A 19,414-nucleotide genomic window follows, 5' to 3' on the forward strand; every position below is an offset into this window, starting at 1 on the left:
TTTTCTTTTCTTTTCTTTTTTTAAACTGAAATAGAAATACAGGAACTTTGGGTCAAGATGGTACAAACTTGAAGATGGGAGATGGCCCCACATACAGGAATGACAGATGCAACGTAAAAATGGAAAACCCACAAGACATACTAGGACTCTAAATAAAATCTCCATGGACTTGATAAAAAACAGAGCAGTGGGCAGAACTGAAGCCATAGGCTAATTGGTACTTGGTAGCAGGGTCCGGGGGGGTGGGGCCAGGTTATGCTTTGGAGATCATGTTTTTAAACTCTGGCTACTGATTTCTGATTGTTTGCTCATAGCTTTCTATTTTATCGTGATCATATCTTCTTGAATCTCTGAGGGCAATAATTGAAGGTTGTATGCGTGAGAAAGTTTAATTTTTTATGGCTTTTTTTTTTAATTCTCTTTACTTTACCCAATTATTACTGTTTGCCCCCACTGTGTTTTTGTTTGTCTTGGATTTTCTCCTTTATGTTGCTTTCCGCACACACCTGTTTATCTTAAGTTGTCTGTTCAGCTCCAAGAATGCAGCACTGAGGCTGGTCCGCGTTCCTGCGGATGTCACATTTAGGTAGATTTAAGTAGGTTGGTTTCCCTGTAATTCTTTCCGGAGTGGGAAACTGTACTGGGGCGTCTGTGCTTGAGTGCTAACTGTTAGCTTTCAATTTAGAGGGAGTGGGTAGGAAAAGCCAGGCAGGGAACCTCTCAAATGCCAATGAGGCAGAATTTACCATAAATTGACATTCACATTAGATGCCTTAAAAGTTTTCTAAGGGTCTATTCACCTTTTGTAGAAAATAGCCCTACCAGGTTTTGCAGGAGGGCAAAATCTGCTTGCCTGTCTTCTGTAGACGTGGTAGAGAGAAGGCCATCTATTTTGCTAAGCTCCATGGCTCACTTTCACTGACTTCCCCTGACCCAGAGTCTCTGAGAAGTGTCCAAAAAGATTGTGGCTTTCTGTTCCTCTCTGATCAAATAGATGATCGAAAGCAATATATTATGACAATATTCATTTCCCACCCAAATGGTGAAAACTTCACCAAATTTACGATAGGATGTTACGTGCTCAGCTCTGATAGCTAAGAAACATTTACACTGAAAGGACATTGGGATCTTTTGCCAAATTATATTTTCCATTATGTCATCCAAACCCTTAAATAAAATCCATCACTGGAGCTCAGCTAACTAACTGGTACAGGCTCTAATGACTCAACCAGCCAGTGTCACCACCTTACAAATAAGTGTCCTTGGTCAGAGGACCAGGTGATAGGGTCACATTGGAAATGCAAACTCCCTGTCACTGTGGGAAATAACTCCAAGTACCCTGTCCTTTTGCTGCTTGGTTGGTTGCATGGTGTTTATTTAGGAAATTATGTCATCATTAGTGAATTGTTTAAGCTTTCTGTTTGCCTTGGCGTTTCTACCCAAAATAAAAAACTTGTCCCAAACATAAGCATCATGTTTAAAAATTGATGTGGAAAACACTTGCACATCATGAAAGACATTCATGCGACTGAACTGTGGGGCATGAAGAAAGCACCTTCAGATGAAAATTCTTTGACTGATATGAGACGGGAAGAGAGCAGAAGCCGGGCTAATGCTTTCCCCTCCGTACAATGAGGGAGGAGCGCCAGCAGTGACGTTCAGCACAGCGCAGAAACACAATCTCCTCTTTCCAGCGGCATTTCTTTTTTACATCTAATATCATCTATTAGCCCCCGGCAGTGCTCTACCATGACTGAAGGTCACATCAAAGCAACACATGTGGTAAGGGACGACCGAAGTCATCATGATATATAGCCCCTTTGAAAAGGTCTCAGGACTTTCCCCCATTCGCTATAATCGGACACAGTACAGGCAGCAGGGTAGTAAACACGCTCGACTCCTACTAGCCAACATTAAGGCAAATGTCCTCGGGAGGTAGTCTCACAGGAAATACAGGAATTCATCCCTTCCTTCCAGTGATTGGTAAAAAAGTAAAGGTATTTTTAGAATATCATATTTCAGAAGGTTTAGCAGGGTACGGTATTTGGAAAGAATCTGAGTCCCCACCACTTGCCACGCGGGTGATCTTGAGCAAATTACTTACACATATTAAATTCCAATTCTCTCATCTGTAAAATAGGAGTGATGATTGTTTCCCTTAGAAAGTTATATTCTATAGCACAGAGGTGGGCTAACCAAAAGACAGATTAAGCAAGTGTTTAGGGCAGGAGGAAAATGGGAGACTCCAAAATGAGAAGACTAATTAGGTAAAAGTATTTGTGTTTTCAAAAGAAAATTATTGAACTGGTCATGTTAATTTTATTTATTTCATTTTATTTTCCAAGGTTGTATTTATTTATTTGAGAGAGAGAGAGAGCATGAACAAGGGGAGGGGCAGAGGGAGAAGCAGACTCCCCACTGAGCAGAGAGCCGGTCCTCGGGCCTTGAACCAGGACCCTCCATCCCAGGACCCTGGGATCAGGACCTGAGCTGAAGGCAGACACTTAACTGACTGAGCCACCCCCCAGCACCCTGAGCATTTTGATTTTAAATAGTTTTCATTTTTTTTAATCTCTTACACTTTTAAAACTATTTTTTAGACACTTTGTTGTTGTCTTATTTTGAATTACGTATAGGAATGGCATTGAAAACTCATCTTCCTGTGGCCTCTTCCTCCCTCTCTGGTCTCCATCCAGGACGCCACCCACACATATTCAATCACTTCACGAAACTGGGCATGCTCAGATATTTTAATATACTTGTGCTGATGTACTTAGGAGCTCGCTTTCTTTTTATAGTGAATTTTCCTTTTAAAATAATCCAAAACTAGTCATTCCTATGTTGGTCATGTCTATTTTTCACATGCGTCCTTTTAGCTTATGATGTCCTACATTGCTCACGGATGCTGAGAACTAATGGGCTTTCCCAATCTGTTACATGAGGAGAAAAACTATTCAAAAAACATAGAAAATTAATCACAAATGCATAGGTAGGAAATTTTTAAAAATATAATGGAACTCACAGGTATTCCTCGCTTTGATATCCTCTCAACGCGGTCGAATTGATGTACAGCGAAGCACACCAGGTAGGTGCTCATGGGGACAGACTTCTCGAAAGTTGTTCGATTCCATTTATCATCCACCGACTCCTCTTTCTAGTGGAAACAAAAGATAATCTTTTGTTTATCAAAAGATCAATCATGTACAAGACAAACAAATGATTTCTCCAACCCTGGCTTTTCAGTCCGGTTTGTCAGAGCTTAGGGATAACATTTCTTTTTACCCCTGAATGGCGATATAAGAAAAAGACTGAAGGAAAAAGCATTTATTTTTCGTCCTGTGAAAGAATGATTCAACTATACATCGTGTGAGGTTTCCCAGGGAAAGATACAACTTTGTGATGTAGGAATTTGTCTTTCTACGTTGAATACACGATCCTGACCATGGTATATGAGGGGAGACCGGCTCCATCAATGAAGAAAACGTTCACGCACTCAGGAAGAGCGGAGCAGATAGGGACGCGGGAGGGCAGCCGCCGTACAGGTACAGCGGGATGTTGGGTTCTCTTTTCCATCACTGGGGTCTCCCATCAAAGAGCCAAGGTATCATCACTAAAGTCACTGCCCTGCTTACCAAGGCCAGAGAGAAGGATTTCATTCCTTGATGTCACTACCGATTCCACCTGTCCAGTTTGCTGCCCGTGCCAGCTTCGCCTTCCCCGCTGCCAATCACCGGTCCTACTCCATGCATGGATACTTGCCCGACTCCTGCTACCATTGTTTAACAACTTCCACGGGCCCTGCAGCCTCCCAGTAAGTCCCCACTGGGGGATGCTGGGAAGCCTTCACAGGGGATTACGTTGAGGAAGGCTGGACTAGAATCGATGCTCCTTGACAAGCCAGCCGCAAGTGCCAGTTTTGGGAGAGAAAGTTACTCTACAGCAAGAATGGGCAGTGTCAGTTTTGACCTCCCAAAGACCCAGAATTTCTCCCTCTTCTGGGACTATTGTCTGGAATGAGTGATGGGTGAGGAAATATTCTCTGCAAAATGCAAAGGTCATCTGGGAGGTCTAAGCAGAGGCTGGTGAGGTTCGCATCCTCTCCCTTCCCACCTGCCCTCCTCCTTCCAGACAGAACATTCAAAGGGCCTTTTACCCTGATCCAGTCTTCTAGATTAGTGGGTCAGACTTGAAGTGTATCCTCCCCTCTTTCTTCTCCAGTCAAAACTCCATGGGTCAGGTGACCAACACCAGAAGAAAACAAATCGATAAACGAATTCACATTGTGAGGCCCAGATGGCTGACGACAATTTATTTTTTAACCCTCTTAAAACTTTGATTTGTTTTATTTTGCTCTTGCTATTTGGAGGAATAATTATCATTAAAAGGGATGAATTTCAATGATGACATTTCAGATAGTGGATCAGAAAGATGGGAGATATAATGTAGGCAGGGTGTTTTTCTGGTATTAGGTAGATGACAATTATATTTAAGGATGAGCCCGACCTTTTTACATGTGAATATATGTGCATTTATTATACGTAGAAGGTACAATAACCCTCAACTTTAGGTAATGACACTTTAGCTGCGTTACCCATTCTGTGGCTGAGGAGTGGTAACGTGAAAAAGTCTTACACCAGTAATTATAGACAGAACTTACTGGAGCCTATTTTTTTGTCAGCGTTTCATGAGGACTACTTGTTTACTAGAAAATCTATGGGTATGGGCTTTCCTGGAGTTGGCTTCTGTACTCCAATAGTTAAGTGATGGTTTGGGGTTTTTTTGCAGTAGCTCTATCTTAAACACTGGGCTTATATTCAACTGAAAACCAAGAACAGTGACCGGGCCCAGGAAAATCTTTAAGTCTCTAATTCATTGAGCTTGTCATTCATCCGTCCTAACTAGGGCATCCTTCCAGTTAAGCAGAGCCCAGCTGAGTGGTGTCTACTGTATTCATTCTTGTTTAGAGCCCAACCATGGCTTTTTGACCTACGATATGTTAGGTGAAAGACTTTGAGGACTCAATGAAAAGAGATTGCCAAAATGTGTTTTCAAGCCTCTAAATGAACTATGAGAGCACATTTAATTTTAGAATTCAGTGGGTTCTCTCATAGCAAAAGAAGATAACTTACCTGATATTGTAAAAAGACGATCTGCATACACACAAACAAATTTTTTAAGTACTTACCTCCACTGGCATATTTGAAACCGCCTGATATTCTTTGGGGTGGACGATGGATATTGTGTAAGTTGCCTTTTTGTTGGGCTCATCAAAGCAAGGGAAGGATTTTCTGGCATCTGTTGGTTCGTGATCAGTGGCCGCTATGCTCCTTAGAAACAAACACACAAACAAAATACATGTCGCCTCTTCTGACAGCCCGTGTTTCTTTTTTTTTTTTTTTTAGGACTTTATTTATTTATTTGACAGAGCGACAGAGAGAACAAGTAGGCAAAGTGGCAGAGGGAGAGGGAGAAGCAGGCTCCCCACTGAGCAGAGAGCTGGATGTGGGGCTCGATCCCGGGACCCTGGGATCATGACCTGAGCCGAAGGTAGACGCTTCACTGACTGAGCCACCCACGCACCCACCCCTGTGTTTCTATTCCTTTACAAAAGGCAACTGTGTGATTACAACTGCATATAATTATAACTACTATATAATTATGCTGCATTCCTTAAAATGATCTTCCATCCAGAAAACAATCAAATACTTGTCCAAGTCTTTCCTGGAATTTTCAGGTGAACAAATAAATGAGTATCTGGAAACTGCTTCAGATCTTTTATATGAATCATTTGATTTTTTGGTGCCATAACTAAAAATCTGTGAACTGTAGATAAGCAAAAATAAATCCAGTTACGAGCTATCACTCTTCCCACCCGAAAGCCATCAAGCAACAAGTAGATAAACACAATGCCAAACTCAAGGACTTGTTTCTAATTGTCCTTGTGAGAGGGAACAGCTGTGTCCTGTCACGGAGCAGAGGAGTATCTTCCAGAATCCCCAGCTCCTGTCCCTCATGGCACATTCTTTCTTACTTATGTTGCAGCAGGGACAAACTCCAATTGCCTTTCCACGTAAACGCAGTGCTCTGAGTAATCTCCCAGGTGAAACAACCTTTGGCCAGGCTGAAAGCCTGCTTTTGAAAAGAGACAGCATTTTTTTATGGCTCTAACTAGACAAACGCCTGTGTAAATTAAAATGTTAATGTTTAATGTTTCCATCATTTCAAAGTGGAAATAATATTTTTTTCTGAGTAACTGCTCAAAAAACTCAAAGAAAAAATATTTTTACACATACTTATATCACAGTAAGATATTGTATATTTGGTCATTAGAAGAGTAAGCAAAGTAAAAATTAGAAAAGAAAGGAGGAATTTGCAGCAGCAAACAAAGAAAGCAATGCTGACATGTTCATTAACAATTTGGGTAAGGAAAATATTTTGTCCTTCGGGTATGTCAAAAAAAATACCAAGCTAAATCATTAGATCTTTCCTTCATCCAATATTTATTGAACCCTTTCCTTCCATACCCTTCCCCCGTCCCCATACCGCACACACAAACATATTTGCCAGGCATTATTCTAGGGGCTGAGGGAATAACAAAGACTAAATAAACACATCAGGAGAGTGATAAGAGGTATATGGAAAATAAAACAGGGGAAGAAACAGAGAATAATCTAGGAAAAAATGTGAGCACCATTAGGTAAAATAGTCAGGGATAATCTCTTGGAGTAAGTAATGGTTTGGTGAGATCTGAATGATGAGAAAAAGCCAAACAGGGTAAGCATAAGAAAAATGTGTTCTAGCAGCCCAGTTGCTGGAGCGGAAAAGAACTTGATGTGGTTGAGGACCTGAAAGGTGTCCAAGGTGGATGAAGTCCAGTGAACCAGAGGGACTGGGGCCAAAAAAGAATTTGGCTGGTCAGCAGGTGCCATGGTAAGAGTCTGCATTTTATTTTGGTTCAAGGATGTATTATATAAATTCATTTACCTAAGAAATAATATGCCATTGGTCAACATCCACCTACAAGAAATTAAAATATTTTTGACTTTCTTTTTAAAAAGCCTCTAGATATAAAAATTACTTGGTAAAAGTTCAGCCAAGAAACTTCATCTGTAAGAATTAAAACCAGAAAGTAGTTGTCTTTTGGGAGACAGCTGACTGAGGGAGGGAACTTGCTGGGATGATTGAAAAAAAAAAATCTGTATCTCATAAGGGATGTGGGTAACAAAGACGTATGCATTTGTCAAAATTCATTGAATTGTGTCCATTAGATCTGTGTGTTTAACATACGTATGCATTTGTCAAAATTCATTGAATTGTGTCCATTAGATCTGTGTGTTTAACATGTATAAATTTTACCGAAAAATAATTGTAAATGAACATTAAGTTCTAGCAAGTGAGTTGTATTTTGCGGTAGTACAGTTAGCAATTCAGAAACAACCTTTTCTGTATTCTAGGCTTGAGCAAATGAGAAAGCAAATGAGGATAATGAAAGGCAGGCTTCTCACTGTTGGGGAAGAGAGTTACCATCTGTAAAGGGGAAAGACTAGAATGTACCCTTGATATTGAATTGCAATTGCGGGTTTGGTGTAAATTCGACGATTTTTTGTGTAGATATTGGTAGATGGCTATAAAAATCCAGACTGAGACACATATTTCCTAGTTCTGTCTGCTGAGCAGAACTAGGAGCACTGACCAGCTTGTCACAAATGGGCACAGCTAGCTCTCAGATGATGATTTGTAAATACCACTCCCCACTGAAAGGAACCAGACTCCTTAAAGAAATGGCCGATTCCAGTGATGAGTCAGGAAAAGTCCAAGATGATCCTGGAACATCTTGCTTTGCTCCAAAGGAAGGAAGTTCTCAAAGAATCATTGGAACAGGTCAAAGGACACACAAGCCTTCTTGAGTGGACTACCCCTGGTCCAATCTGGGGGAATTAGAATGTCAAAATAAATAACGAAATTATAACCCATTGACTAAAATAACAATCCATGGATCCTTACTCCGAGATACATATTGGGGAGGGGGGGGAAGCTGGGTTTTGTTTTGTTTTGTTTACAGTAGATTGCCCATTAGTGATTTTAAGAGAAAAATCATCAGTGGATACCAAGAGAGTGACAGTGTGATGAAGAAAGGGGTATCTGAATGGTTTCAAAGAATCACTCTGAAAATCACTTACACGGAGAAAAGCTGTGACTTGACAGCGGAGAAACCGTCGGGCACCACCGACGCGATCAACTGCAGGATCGCTAATCACAGTACGGACCAACATTATCTGTCTCCTGATAGGATTTCCTGAGAGGGACACCGTGCCACTTCTGTGAACTTCCTGACAAAAACTGCTTAACTCGCATTTTTAAGTCGTGAGGAAAGTCAGATAAACTAAAATTGAGGGACATTCTCCAAATAACTGGCCTGTGCTCTTCAAAAATAGCAAGGTTGCCGGTGATGGGTATGAAGGAGGGAGCGTACTGCATGGAGCACTGGGTGTTATACGGAAGTAATGAATCATGGAACTTTACATCAAAAACTAGGGACGTACTGTATGGTGACTAACATAATATAATAAAAAATATTATTAAAAAAATAGCAAGGTTGTGAAAGGCAAAGAAAGGCTAAGGGACTATTCCAGTTTGAAGGAATCTAAAAAAGGCATAACCTTAAATGCAATGCATGAATCCAGACAATCCTGGACTGAGAAAAAAATAGCTCAGAAGGACATCTTTGGGTTAACTGATGAAATTTGATTATGACTGTGGATTAGGTAATTGTATGGTATCAATGTTAAATTTTCTGATTTTGATAAGAAATCAGTAAGCTGATAAGGAATTAGCTGATCTGATGAGAAATAAGTAAGCTGCTGATAAGAGATCAGCACTGGGTCACGTTGGAGAATGTCCCTATACTTCAGAAATATATACTGAATGTTAAGATGTAAAGGGAATTAAGGTGTCAAATACTCTCAATGGAGAGAGAGACAAAGAGAGGCATGGCGTGAGAAGAGAAATAGGATAAAATGTTAACAATGGTGAATCTGAGTAAAATGTTTCTAGGAGTTCTTTGTACTATTCTTGTCATTTTTCTCTAAGTTTGAAATTCTTTCAAGATAACTTATCCAGAGAAGCCTCAAGAATTTACTCTTCCATAGAGTCATTACTGATTAGTTTTTGTGATGGTAACAGCTTAGTCAATTGAAGTTTCTTTTTTTTTTTTTTAAGATTTTATTTATTTATTTGACAGAGATAGAGACAGCCAGCGAGAGAGGGAGCACAAGCAGAGGGAGTGGGAGAGGAAGAAGCAGGCTCCCATGGGAAGAGCCTGATGCGGGGCTCAATCCCAGAACTCCAGGATCACGCCCTGAGCCGAAGGCAGACGCTTAACGACTGAGCCACCCAGGCGCCCCTCAATTGAAGTTTCTAACATTGTGCGGACTGTAGAGAATTGCGAAANCCACAACACCGGGATCACGTCCTGAGCCGAAGGCAGACGCTTAACGACTGAGCCACCCAGGCACCCCTCAATTGAAGTTTCTAACATTGTGCGGACTGTAGAGAATTGCGAAAACATCAGGACATAAAGAAGCCTGCACACTTTCCCAGGGTACTACGGTTTTACAATAAGCTCCACCAAGCTCCAGCCCCACGTTTAGTCAGCTGCCTTTTCTTCTGAATTCTTCGGGCTTCTGATTTCTTCCAGGGGCAGAAGAAAAGGAAAAATCACTCTCAGCAAGAATGTTTCAGCTTAGTTACACTTCAGAAACAAGCCAGCTGACTAATTTGGGAATAGGAGAGAGAAAGAGAGAGAGAGAGTGTGTGTGTGTACGTGTGCTTGCTCACGCATGAGAGAGGGAGAGAGAGGGTGGGGGGTCAGGGTGAGGAGGGAGTGGGATTCCACTTGCCTAAGCAATAGCCATTGGTAGGGTTCCAAAGGCTCTGTTTCAGTTTCTGCTCCGAGCTCGAGTTCATACCCCCAAGCGCCCGACAGAGGCAACGGTCAGTCGTTCCTCACCTTCTCTCTTTAAAGGAGGTTGTGCTTCACGGTGTACAAAAGTTGCCTCCCTCAATTAGAGCATCTCGGAACCTGCCTTTGGAAATGGAACACCGCAGCCTTGGTATCTCTGTGTCATGCGTTTGGTCCATCTCGGTGGTCTGTCGGTGAACGTAAATCACACCAAGTCCAGCTCAGTCACACTGATCGATATAGGTGAAGTGATGTAGGTAAAGGGGCATTCCGCCACCAGAAGGGCTACCAAATATGTCCCGTTTTCTTTTTTAAGGGTGAAGAGCCAATATGATTTCAGGGGAAAACTCTTTTCTTCTTTTTTCTTTTTTTAAGATTTTATTCATTTATCTGAGAGAGAGAGTGCATGAATGGGGGTGAGGGGCAGAGGAAGAAGCAGACTCCCCGCTGAGCAGGGAGCCCAATGCGGGGCTCAATCCTGGGATCCCAAGATCGTGACCTGAGCCGAGATCAGGAGTTGGACGCTTAATCCAGGCACCCCAGGGAAAACCCTCTTCTAAGAGTAAAAATTCCTAGATTCCAATCCTACTTCAGCCCTTTAACGTGTGATCTTGTGCCTGTCGCAAAACATACTGATTCTTAGTGCCCTGATCTGTCAAACCGGGTTACCAAAGTACATCTGGCCTTTTCACAGCGTTATGTGGGGGTAGATCACTAGTAATATATTTGAAATTTCCTTCACATTTACATGATAGGATTAGGATACGCCTCATCTATTTTCTTTAACTCCAGAAGGTTAACTATGCTTTCTGTGAATGCACTTTCCACAAGAACAGACTTCAAAATTCATCCATTAAACACGAGTATCTGTGCTGGAGAAAAGCACTCAGGCAATATCACAATATCTTTCAATGGTAACTTGGTATTTTTTCTCATGAACTCCTGTGTAACTCAAAAGCCCCTGTCTATATGCTAAATTCCAAAGTTACTGAAGTTTTCCAAATGTTTGCAAATTTTAAAACAAGGTGTTTGAGATGCAAAACAATTTTAGATCATAACTTCTTCGGGGAGGTTTTCTGTGGTTGATTAAAACTTCTTTTTAGTATCAGATGCGTTGTGCTGCAAATTAATGGAAAAAGCCTGGCTGAGAGCACAGTATGTTCAGGAGTGACTCCAGAGCCTGTTCTGAATAATTATAATCCCAGGCAAATGTGCTGAGCTAAACCGTTTTTCCATAGGGGCCCCTCTATGTCATGTTAATAAGTCACTGACTAGACCCAGCACATTAAAAATACAATTCTGTGTAGCTTCTTAATTTACAAAAGGGAAGAAATCCCTCCGACTTCTCTGAGTGCAGCAGTTCAAGGTGACTTTATAGAAAGCTGGAGAAAGAGGAGTTGAGGGTGCAAGCCACAGACCAGTTCACTCTGAAACAACTTTAAAAAGAATTACTTGATTACCTCATAAATCATCGGGCACACTGTTTCCAATGAAGACGCTCTGGCTATGTGCAGCAATTCAGTCACTTAAACCAGCAAAATAAAGGACAAGGTCTGGGTGAAAACCTTAAACAAAGGCCATCTGATGCAGGGGAGGCAGCCACAACTGCTACGAGTCTGTGCAGACTAAGGAAAGGGTTCCAGAAGGAAGCAAGGGAGCTGATTAGTGCAAGACAAGCCATCTAGATTATTCAGACTCTAGCATGTTTTTTTAAGGATTTATTTATTTTAGAGAGAGAGAGAGTGCATGTGAGCTCAGGGAGGGGCAGACAGAGAGGGAGGAGCAGACTCCTTGAGCAGGGAGCCCGACATGGAGCTCGATCCCAGGACGCTGAGATCATGACCTGAGCCAAAATCAAAAGTTGGACTCTTAACCGACTGAACCACCCAGGCGCCTCCAGACTCCAGCATATTTTTATGGTGGTTTGAATGAACCAGTTAATTATTTAAATTTATTTCCCAGTTGCTTTTTTCTACGTTGAAGCCGTTCAAGGTCAAGTAAAGTTTCCGTTTGTTTCCTTGCTTCCAAAATAAAAGAAATTACCATGCTTCCTGCAACAAGTAATAAGACCAAAAAAATCTATTCTTTATTGATAATGGGTATATGGATAACTCAACATATCAATCTGAGAATATAATGAATAAACTGACATACAACTGAAATTTCAAGATTAAATCCACAAATGAGTATACATATCCCTGCATGTAAGAATATACCCCCGCAGACTTAACTAAGACCATCTCACTGGTTTCTTTCCCGCCGTGTTTCCACTTAACTCCTAATCTTTCCTAATCAAGCCCTAACCTTGTGCTTCACACTTAGTTATCCAAACGCTTACTGGACATGTCCTCCTGGATGCCTGAGAGGCATCTGACAACAAACTCATGACCTTCCCTCCTAAACTTGGTTCTTCTCTTCTATTTCCAGTATCAGGGTAAATGTGTGAGCTATCAGATCTGATATCCGGGACATTCTATATCCATAACTAACTCACCCCTTTCCCATGGTTAGTCTGCAAATCCTGACCATGTTACCTCTTATTTTCTCCATTGTGTCCTCTTCTGTCTGTCCTGAAATCACTGTCCTACCTGATCCCCATCTCCTCTTCCTCGGATCACTGCACGATCTCCCAAATACCCACACACGGATTTAGCTCTTTCCTTCACCGTCCACCTACATAGTCACCACTTAATTTTTCCTACATGCCTGCCATTAGCTATCCTTCCTTTCTTTTCCCCTAAAGGCTTTCCAGAGTTTTCTCTAGTAGCCTCTTCATATAAACCTCTCCTACAAAATAATTTCTTCTCTGCACACTGCTTTTCTGACTTAGTGCCTTTGCTTTTTTACCTTCTTTTATGTTCTTACTTGCTTTTGCCTTTTGCAATCCCACCATTATATCAGAATTCAGCTTCAATCCTAGCAATGCTGTAAACACCCAGAAAACCCAAACTAGAAACCATTTGTCCCTCTTGTAAACTCTTGTTGTAATTCTTGTTAATTCCAATGATTCTCAGTCCCTAAAATATGAAGACTGCATTCCCAAGTCCAAAAAAAAAAAAAAAAGATTTTATCAATTGCTTTTCCAGTCAATGAGATGGGGAGAAAAGGAACCAAGGAAAAATGTGCATCCTGACAGAGTGGGAAGATAGAGATGATATCGGTGGAAACTGGACTCCTCAATGGGAAAAGAGCTGGGGCTCTGCAGGACGTCCCAGCATGTGCCAGAAGACATTAGTCCTGAGAGAGGCTATGTGAAAATGTGTATTCACTGTGTTAGCTAGTGAATAAGAGAGGGACAGCCCAACTCCCAACTACGGAAGGTTCCACAGTCTGACACAGCTGGGAAACCACATACTCCAGAGATTCATGGCAGTCCCTAGAGGCTCATAATGGATGTTATTATATAAAAGTCTTTGAGAAGTCCCATTATTAAAAAAAAAAACACATCATTTTTGTATTACTATTATTGCCAAACTAATTTGGCCACAGAATCCCTCCCCTGCTTTTTTTTTTTTTTTCTGGCAATTGCTATTAATATCCTACGCGACTAGAACTCTGTGGGACAGCAAGTTGGGAAATGCGGTAAAGGTAGTTTAAATGCTGACAAGAAAATGCTGGTCCTTGGAGAAAAGAAAATGCACTTTGGAGATGTGAGTAGAGGGGAACTCTGCTTGGGAAGAGAGCAACTGGAAACGCTACATAACCCAGTGACAGTGTGGAGCGTATTGGTGACGTGGGCAGCAAGACACTCCAAAGTTTCCAATCCTTTTAAAAGTGGCTTTTTCCAATCATAAGGAACAGGTCAGAGTAGGAAAAGTGACTTCTAAGTTTCTCAAACTTTCTTCTCCTAAGCCTCACTACAAGCCGGTCTTCAGCAAGATGATATGGATATCATGGCCATGGAGCTCTAAACTGGCTCTACCTTCTTCTCCAACTCTCCTCTTGCCTCTGAATTTTGAGGGAAAGAAGCCCAGAGGGTTGACTCCTCTCTGTGAAGTTCACGTTCAAGTCCTGGTTGTATTTGCAGAAATCAAGTAACTTTGGTTACTACTGAGCATACTCATGTTTAGTTTGCATTGTGGTCGCAGCAATAAGATCCCAATGACAATATGCAACTGCCAATATTCAGCCCTGGCGCTAAATTTTACAGTAAGACAGAAGAGTCAGAAGATATAATTTGACTGCATGCTTAAAAATGTATTGCTATGATGGCATTTTAAAATGTATCAGCATCAGATATTATGCAGCTCGCTATATAAAATGAAAGAACAGTGCTGCTTCCAGTGAACTCACTCCTGCTTCGTTCTGTGGGCGCTGTGGGTGAGAACCCCCATAGGCCCACATGCTCAAAATGTTACTCATGGGCTTGGGGGGAAGAAAAAAACAAGAACAATGGACTCTCCTTTTATGCTTGAAATATTTCATAACAAGAAAAACAAAAAGCGTTCCATTTAGCCTAAATGAGGTTACTGAGTATGTGCCAGAAATTTTCCAAAACCACGTAGACAGCAGAACCAGCAACCTCCTGGGTAACGTGAGAGCCTCAACTGCTACCAAGAAGAGCAGACGAGCTCAGCATTACCCGTCCTCCAGGACAACCCACATGAGCCCTCCTCTCTCACCAGTCTTGCTCTAACTTGGTATTTGCTGGCCAACAATTACGACAGCTGAGTTTCGGGATATCAGCTCTCAAGTATATATTTTATGGTAAAACTTACTGGTACAGTAAAATAATCCAGAGTCAAATGAATAATATATATTTTAGAATATAATGCTTTCTTAAACTTATGAAGTCCATAAGAGAAACTTACTAATGGAATCTTGTTCCATATTTTTTGGCCTTCCTGTAGTGCATAGAATTTTTATAATATTTTGGTGGTTTTACTCAAATGAAGTTTCTATTGTTTTCTCAACCCAAGAAACAATTTTAAAGTCTTAGCAATAATCACTTGAAAGTTTTGACTTGTTTTCAACTCAACTAATGAATTTCTAGAATCTCCTGAAGGTGGATATTCTTCCAAACATAATGCCTTCCCCTCCCAAATTGGGCTCAAGAAATAGGCACTTTTATTCATTATTTGTGGGAACGTAATTTGAGATATATTATTGAAAGTCAGTTTGGAGACACACACAGGACCTGCACATGTTATATATACGTATACATGTGTATACATACACACAGGTGTAGGCACCCACACATATACAGTGTGGACCGATTGCCTATGAATTTTCCTACAGAATTATTAGAAAATGTTATACATATTTGATAAGGATGCTATTATATTTTTATGGGTGTTTATAAAAAAGGTAAAAAAAAGTAGGAGAAACTTAAATGCCCCAATTTAATGGAAAAGTGGAATAAAGTGCATTATATCCATACGCTAGACTATCGTGCATCCACGAAATCATCTACCAAGCCATGTTCGAGGGTTGACATATTCTACAAACGTGTTACACAATACAGTGTGCAACATAATCTGTATTTAGATACAGATTTTATCTTAGATAAAGATGTACCCATCTTTATCTGTCTTCAGAAAAAATACTGAAAGAATATCTGTTAAATATTGATAATGACTATTCAGTGATAACAATTTTCTCTGTTTTCCAAGTTTTCTGGAGTGAATGTGTGTTATTTATGAAGTAAACAAAATGAATGTTACAAGTTTCTTGATATATTTGTACTCTTTGACCCAGCAATTCTATTTTATTGAATGTATCCTAACATGAAATAAACAGATACATACTTAAAGGTTTACTTACAACTATGTTCTTTTCTGACTCTTTTACTGTAATAAATACTGAAAGCAATTTAAATATCCAGTATTAGGAAATAGGTCTTAAAAAATAGCAGTGCATTCATGCATAGCCTTTTAAAATCAGATTCTTGAAAATATGGAAGAATGAGAGGAAATGCTTATATGAAGTCAAAAAGGCACATAGATACATGGACATTATATAATTATAATTTGATTGCCTAAAAAAATATTCATTAACATGTAACCAAAGTTACCACTGGATGTGAAGTTTCTCTTTATAGTTTCTTTTGATTTTCCTTCTTTATAATTTTCCATGCTGTCATTATTTTTAATTTTTATAAACAGGAAAAAATATGTCCACAATAAAGAAGCTTGTTTTACTGCTAGTGATACTAAGATACAATCTATGAACATGGTCCCTTCAAATATTTTTTTCAAACTACCATTTCTATTCAATTTATTAGTGTATCCCACAGTAATATAAGGATACTGAAACATTTCATTTTAGTCCCTGGGTCCCTCTGAGAAACAATAGGAAGAATTTTGACCAAAAGCTTTACTTTGCTCTGCAAGATGCTTAAAATAACATAGAGAAGGGATATGCAATGGCCTGGCCCCAGACTCATATTTCTGAACTGTGACACTAAGGTTCCTTTTCTTTTCTTTTTTTTTTAAGATTTTATTTATTTATTTGACAGAGATAGACAAGCAGTGAGAGAGGGAACACAAGCAGGGGGAGTGGGAGAGGAAGAAGCAGGCTCCCAGCTGAGGAGCCTGATGTGGGGCTCGATCCCAGAACGCCAGGATCACGTCCTGAGCCAAAGGCAGACGCTTAACGACTGAGCCACCCAGGTCCCCCGACACTAAGGTTTCTTAATGATTTGCCTGTCAAGCATCCACATAAGCAAAGGTCAAAGCAGTTTCAAGTTCAGTGATGCCTCAGTATAGCCTTCCTTCCTCATGCAAGGCCCACACTCACAGAGTGAAGGTTTTTTTTTAATTCATTGAGAGAATTTATGCCCTTAACATAGTTCTAGTAATAGCATCTGATTGATGGCCACAGCAAGTAACCATCTTTGCTAGACTCAGAAATGCAAAAATACATATATTAATTACTTGATATATCTTTATATCCTTAATTACTTAATATATCATTATGTTGCAAAAAGCTTAGCATTAACGTTGCTTGTTGCATGATGGACAATAAGCCCAAAGAGTCATCCGTGTGCTGCCACTAATGTGTGAACTCAATGAGTGGTTATTAAAAGCTTATGTGTGGAACATGGTTCTGGCCATACTAGATAAAGACAGGCTCCTGCCTTCCTTCCTAAAGACACAAATACAATTCTGTGGACTTTACATACCCTTTCAACATCCCTTCTCCAATAAAATATTCAAAATTATAATTGACGTTTACTGACTTTCACTTAAATTTAGTGCAGTGTATTTTTAAAAGTTCACTTTTAAATCATTGTCATATAGCCCAAGACCGAGGCCATGAATTTTACCAAACACGTGGATTTTAAAATTGGAGGTAGTTTCTGCAAGCAGTTTCTGCGTTCTGACAGGATGTGGTACATTGTGATTTTTTTCCTGATGAAATTAAAGACTTAAACTGATTCTTTGGACTCCACGAAACTCACTCTGTACTTTTCAGTTTTCTGATAGGCTTTGAAAATATCACAGGGCAGGAGTTTCCGTTTCCCAGGTGAACAGGCAGAATTGAAACCAAGTTTAGGTAATCAGACCGACGAAACAATTAAAAGGTGGAAAGTGAAAAGGAAAGGGGGGAGAAATGGAAAACAAATACGTGAGCTGCGGGTAAATAAAGCAAAAATGAATATTTACTTGATTTGTCCGTTCTCCTCGTACGTCGTTCTATAAAATCCCACGAGCGAGCCGTTCAGCCAGCCGGCGAACTTCATAGTCAGGAGGTAGGCGCCCTCTCCACTGCTGCCTGCAAGCTCTTCTCCTGCCTCCATCACCACATACTCCTGCTTTTTGTACTCGAAGCACCGCCTGACTTCCACCTGCTCCCCGGAGGACCTCTTGAGCTCGGGGAGCTGGGTGATCCTGGTCTCCCGCAGGTGCAGCCACAGGTACCGGGTGGGCGCGCTCACGTTGATGGAGATGGTCACGCTGCCTGTGTACGTGTCCTCCTCCAGCAGGGGCTTCACCTCCAAGTCGTAGTGCACGGGGCTGATGAAGTCCGGCAGCCTGAAGTCTTTCCAGTCTCCACTTTCATCTTCGCTGGCAGGGCAGACCCCCTGGTCCTCCGGAGGGCCCTCAGGGGAAGGAACCTGGGAAGGAGCCGGAGCTGGGCCCTGCCCGCCGTCCCCGGTGGAGCTGCTGGACCTGGTCAAGCCCACGGAAAGTCCTACTATTAATCCTACCCCCACCACCACCGCACAGATTATGGCCACATGTTTGGTTTTAATGCAGTATCTCTTGGCGTCCTCTCCCTCCGCAAAGTTCATTTTTGTTTCCAAAGTCAAATACTACACATAAAAGGATGTTAAATTTAACCAACTAACTAACTAAAGTCAGCTGACTTCCTTTTCAAAGTGGGAGGAATTCCCTGGCTTGGCAGCCTGTTTGCGTTTTTCCCACACCCTTCTCCGGCTCCCTGCGTCTTTCCTCTCCGCTCACGTTCCCCACCAGCCACTCAAGGATGGACGCGGAAATAAGGGGGTGGGATAAGGGCTCGAGAGGGGAGGCTGAGCCCCGGGAAGAGGACTGCCCAGAACACTGTCACAGCTCCCCTTATAAAGGACGCATCCCCACCCCGCCCCTCCTGCGCAGGACTGAGTTAAATATAAAATAGGGCTTAGCTTATCAGAGAGCGGGAGGATGAGCCCCTGCCAAAGTCCTGTCAGCAGCTTTCAGGGAGAGAGGGTTCAGGGAAAGAAGTGAGCTAGCGATAGAAAAACTCAACCTTTGCCACTGGGCTTCTTCCTGTTGTGCTCACACGCTCTCTCTCTCTTAACCAAAGGGCTTCTTGGATTTCAGCTGTTTCATCAGGTAGCTCGCTAAAGAAGCCAAGTGTTTTCTTTTCGGTTTTTCCCCCTCATTTTACATAAACATTCAGGCTCTGCCTTTACCAAAGTCATATCCTGGAGTTGGATGTGCAAAGGGATACATAAATTCAAGGACCCCTTAGGTACTCAGTAAATATTTGTTGAATTGCCGGATTAGTAAAGCATAGCAAGTGACTGAATCAGTTGGGTAAATGCTGGATGGAAGAGGCAGGGAACGTGAAATTAGCCAAAGCAGTCGTGAAGCTGAGGAGCATAAAAAGAAAAAAAAAAAAAAAAAAGAGGCAGAAAGGGAAAGGATTGAAAGGACAGAACGACAAGGAAGATAAACTCATTAGGCTAGATAACTAAACTGGGGTAGATAACACTCCTCTCTGCAGTTGGCCTCCGAGGAGTGAGATCAGCTTCCCAAGACTTTGAAGTGTAGACCATGTTTGCAGCAAATTCCAGATGTGAAAGCTGGCCTCTTGGAGATCCATTATCTTTGTAAATCTGTTGCCTCTGAATGACAAGGGCAAGATGGAAATCACAGCACTGACCTGAATGTTTATGACTAGCTACCGTGAAGACCCCCAAGCCATCTCTAACAGTAACGGTTCAATAATAATTATCAAAACTTCGAGGGCTTTCTATGTGCCAGGCACTACGCTAAGTACATT

At 41.3% G+C, this 19,414-nt stretch overlaps 1 protein-coding gene across 1 annotated transcript in view; it reads right to left on the reverse strand.

Moving 5' to 3' along the window:
- Positions 1 to 18,469, reverse strand: part of ENPEP (glutamyl aminopeptidase) — an 87,650-nt gene extending 69,181 nt beyond the window's left edge. The window contains exons 1-3 of the mRNA XM_002917514.4: positions 17,569 to 18,469; positions 5,186 to 5,327; positions 3,023 to 3,154 (exon numbers count right to left, since the gene is read on the reverse strand). Of these exons, the coding sequence (XP_002917560.1) occupies positions 3,023 to 3,154; positions 5,186 to 5,327; positions 17,569 to 18,197 (903 nt within the window). The 5' untranslated portion in view covers positions 18,198 to 18,469. The remainder of the gene's footprint in view (positions 1 to 3,022; positions 3,155 to 5,185; positions 5,328 to 17,568) is intronic.
- Between the last annotated feature and the right edge of the window lie 945 nt (positions 18,470 to 19,414).

Source organism: Ailuropoda melanoleuca, chromosome 11 (assembly GCF_002007445.2).
Source record: "Ailuropoda melanoleuca isolate Jingjing chromosome 11, ASM200744v2, whole genome shotgun sequence".
Lineage (NCBI taxonomy): Eukaryota > Metazoa > Chordata > Mammalia > Carnivora > Ursidae > Ailuropoda > Ailuropoda melanoleuca.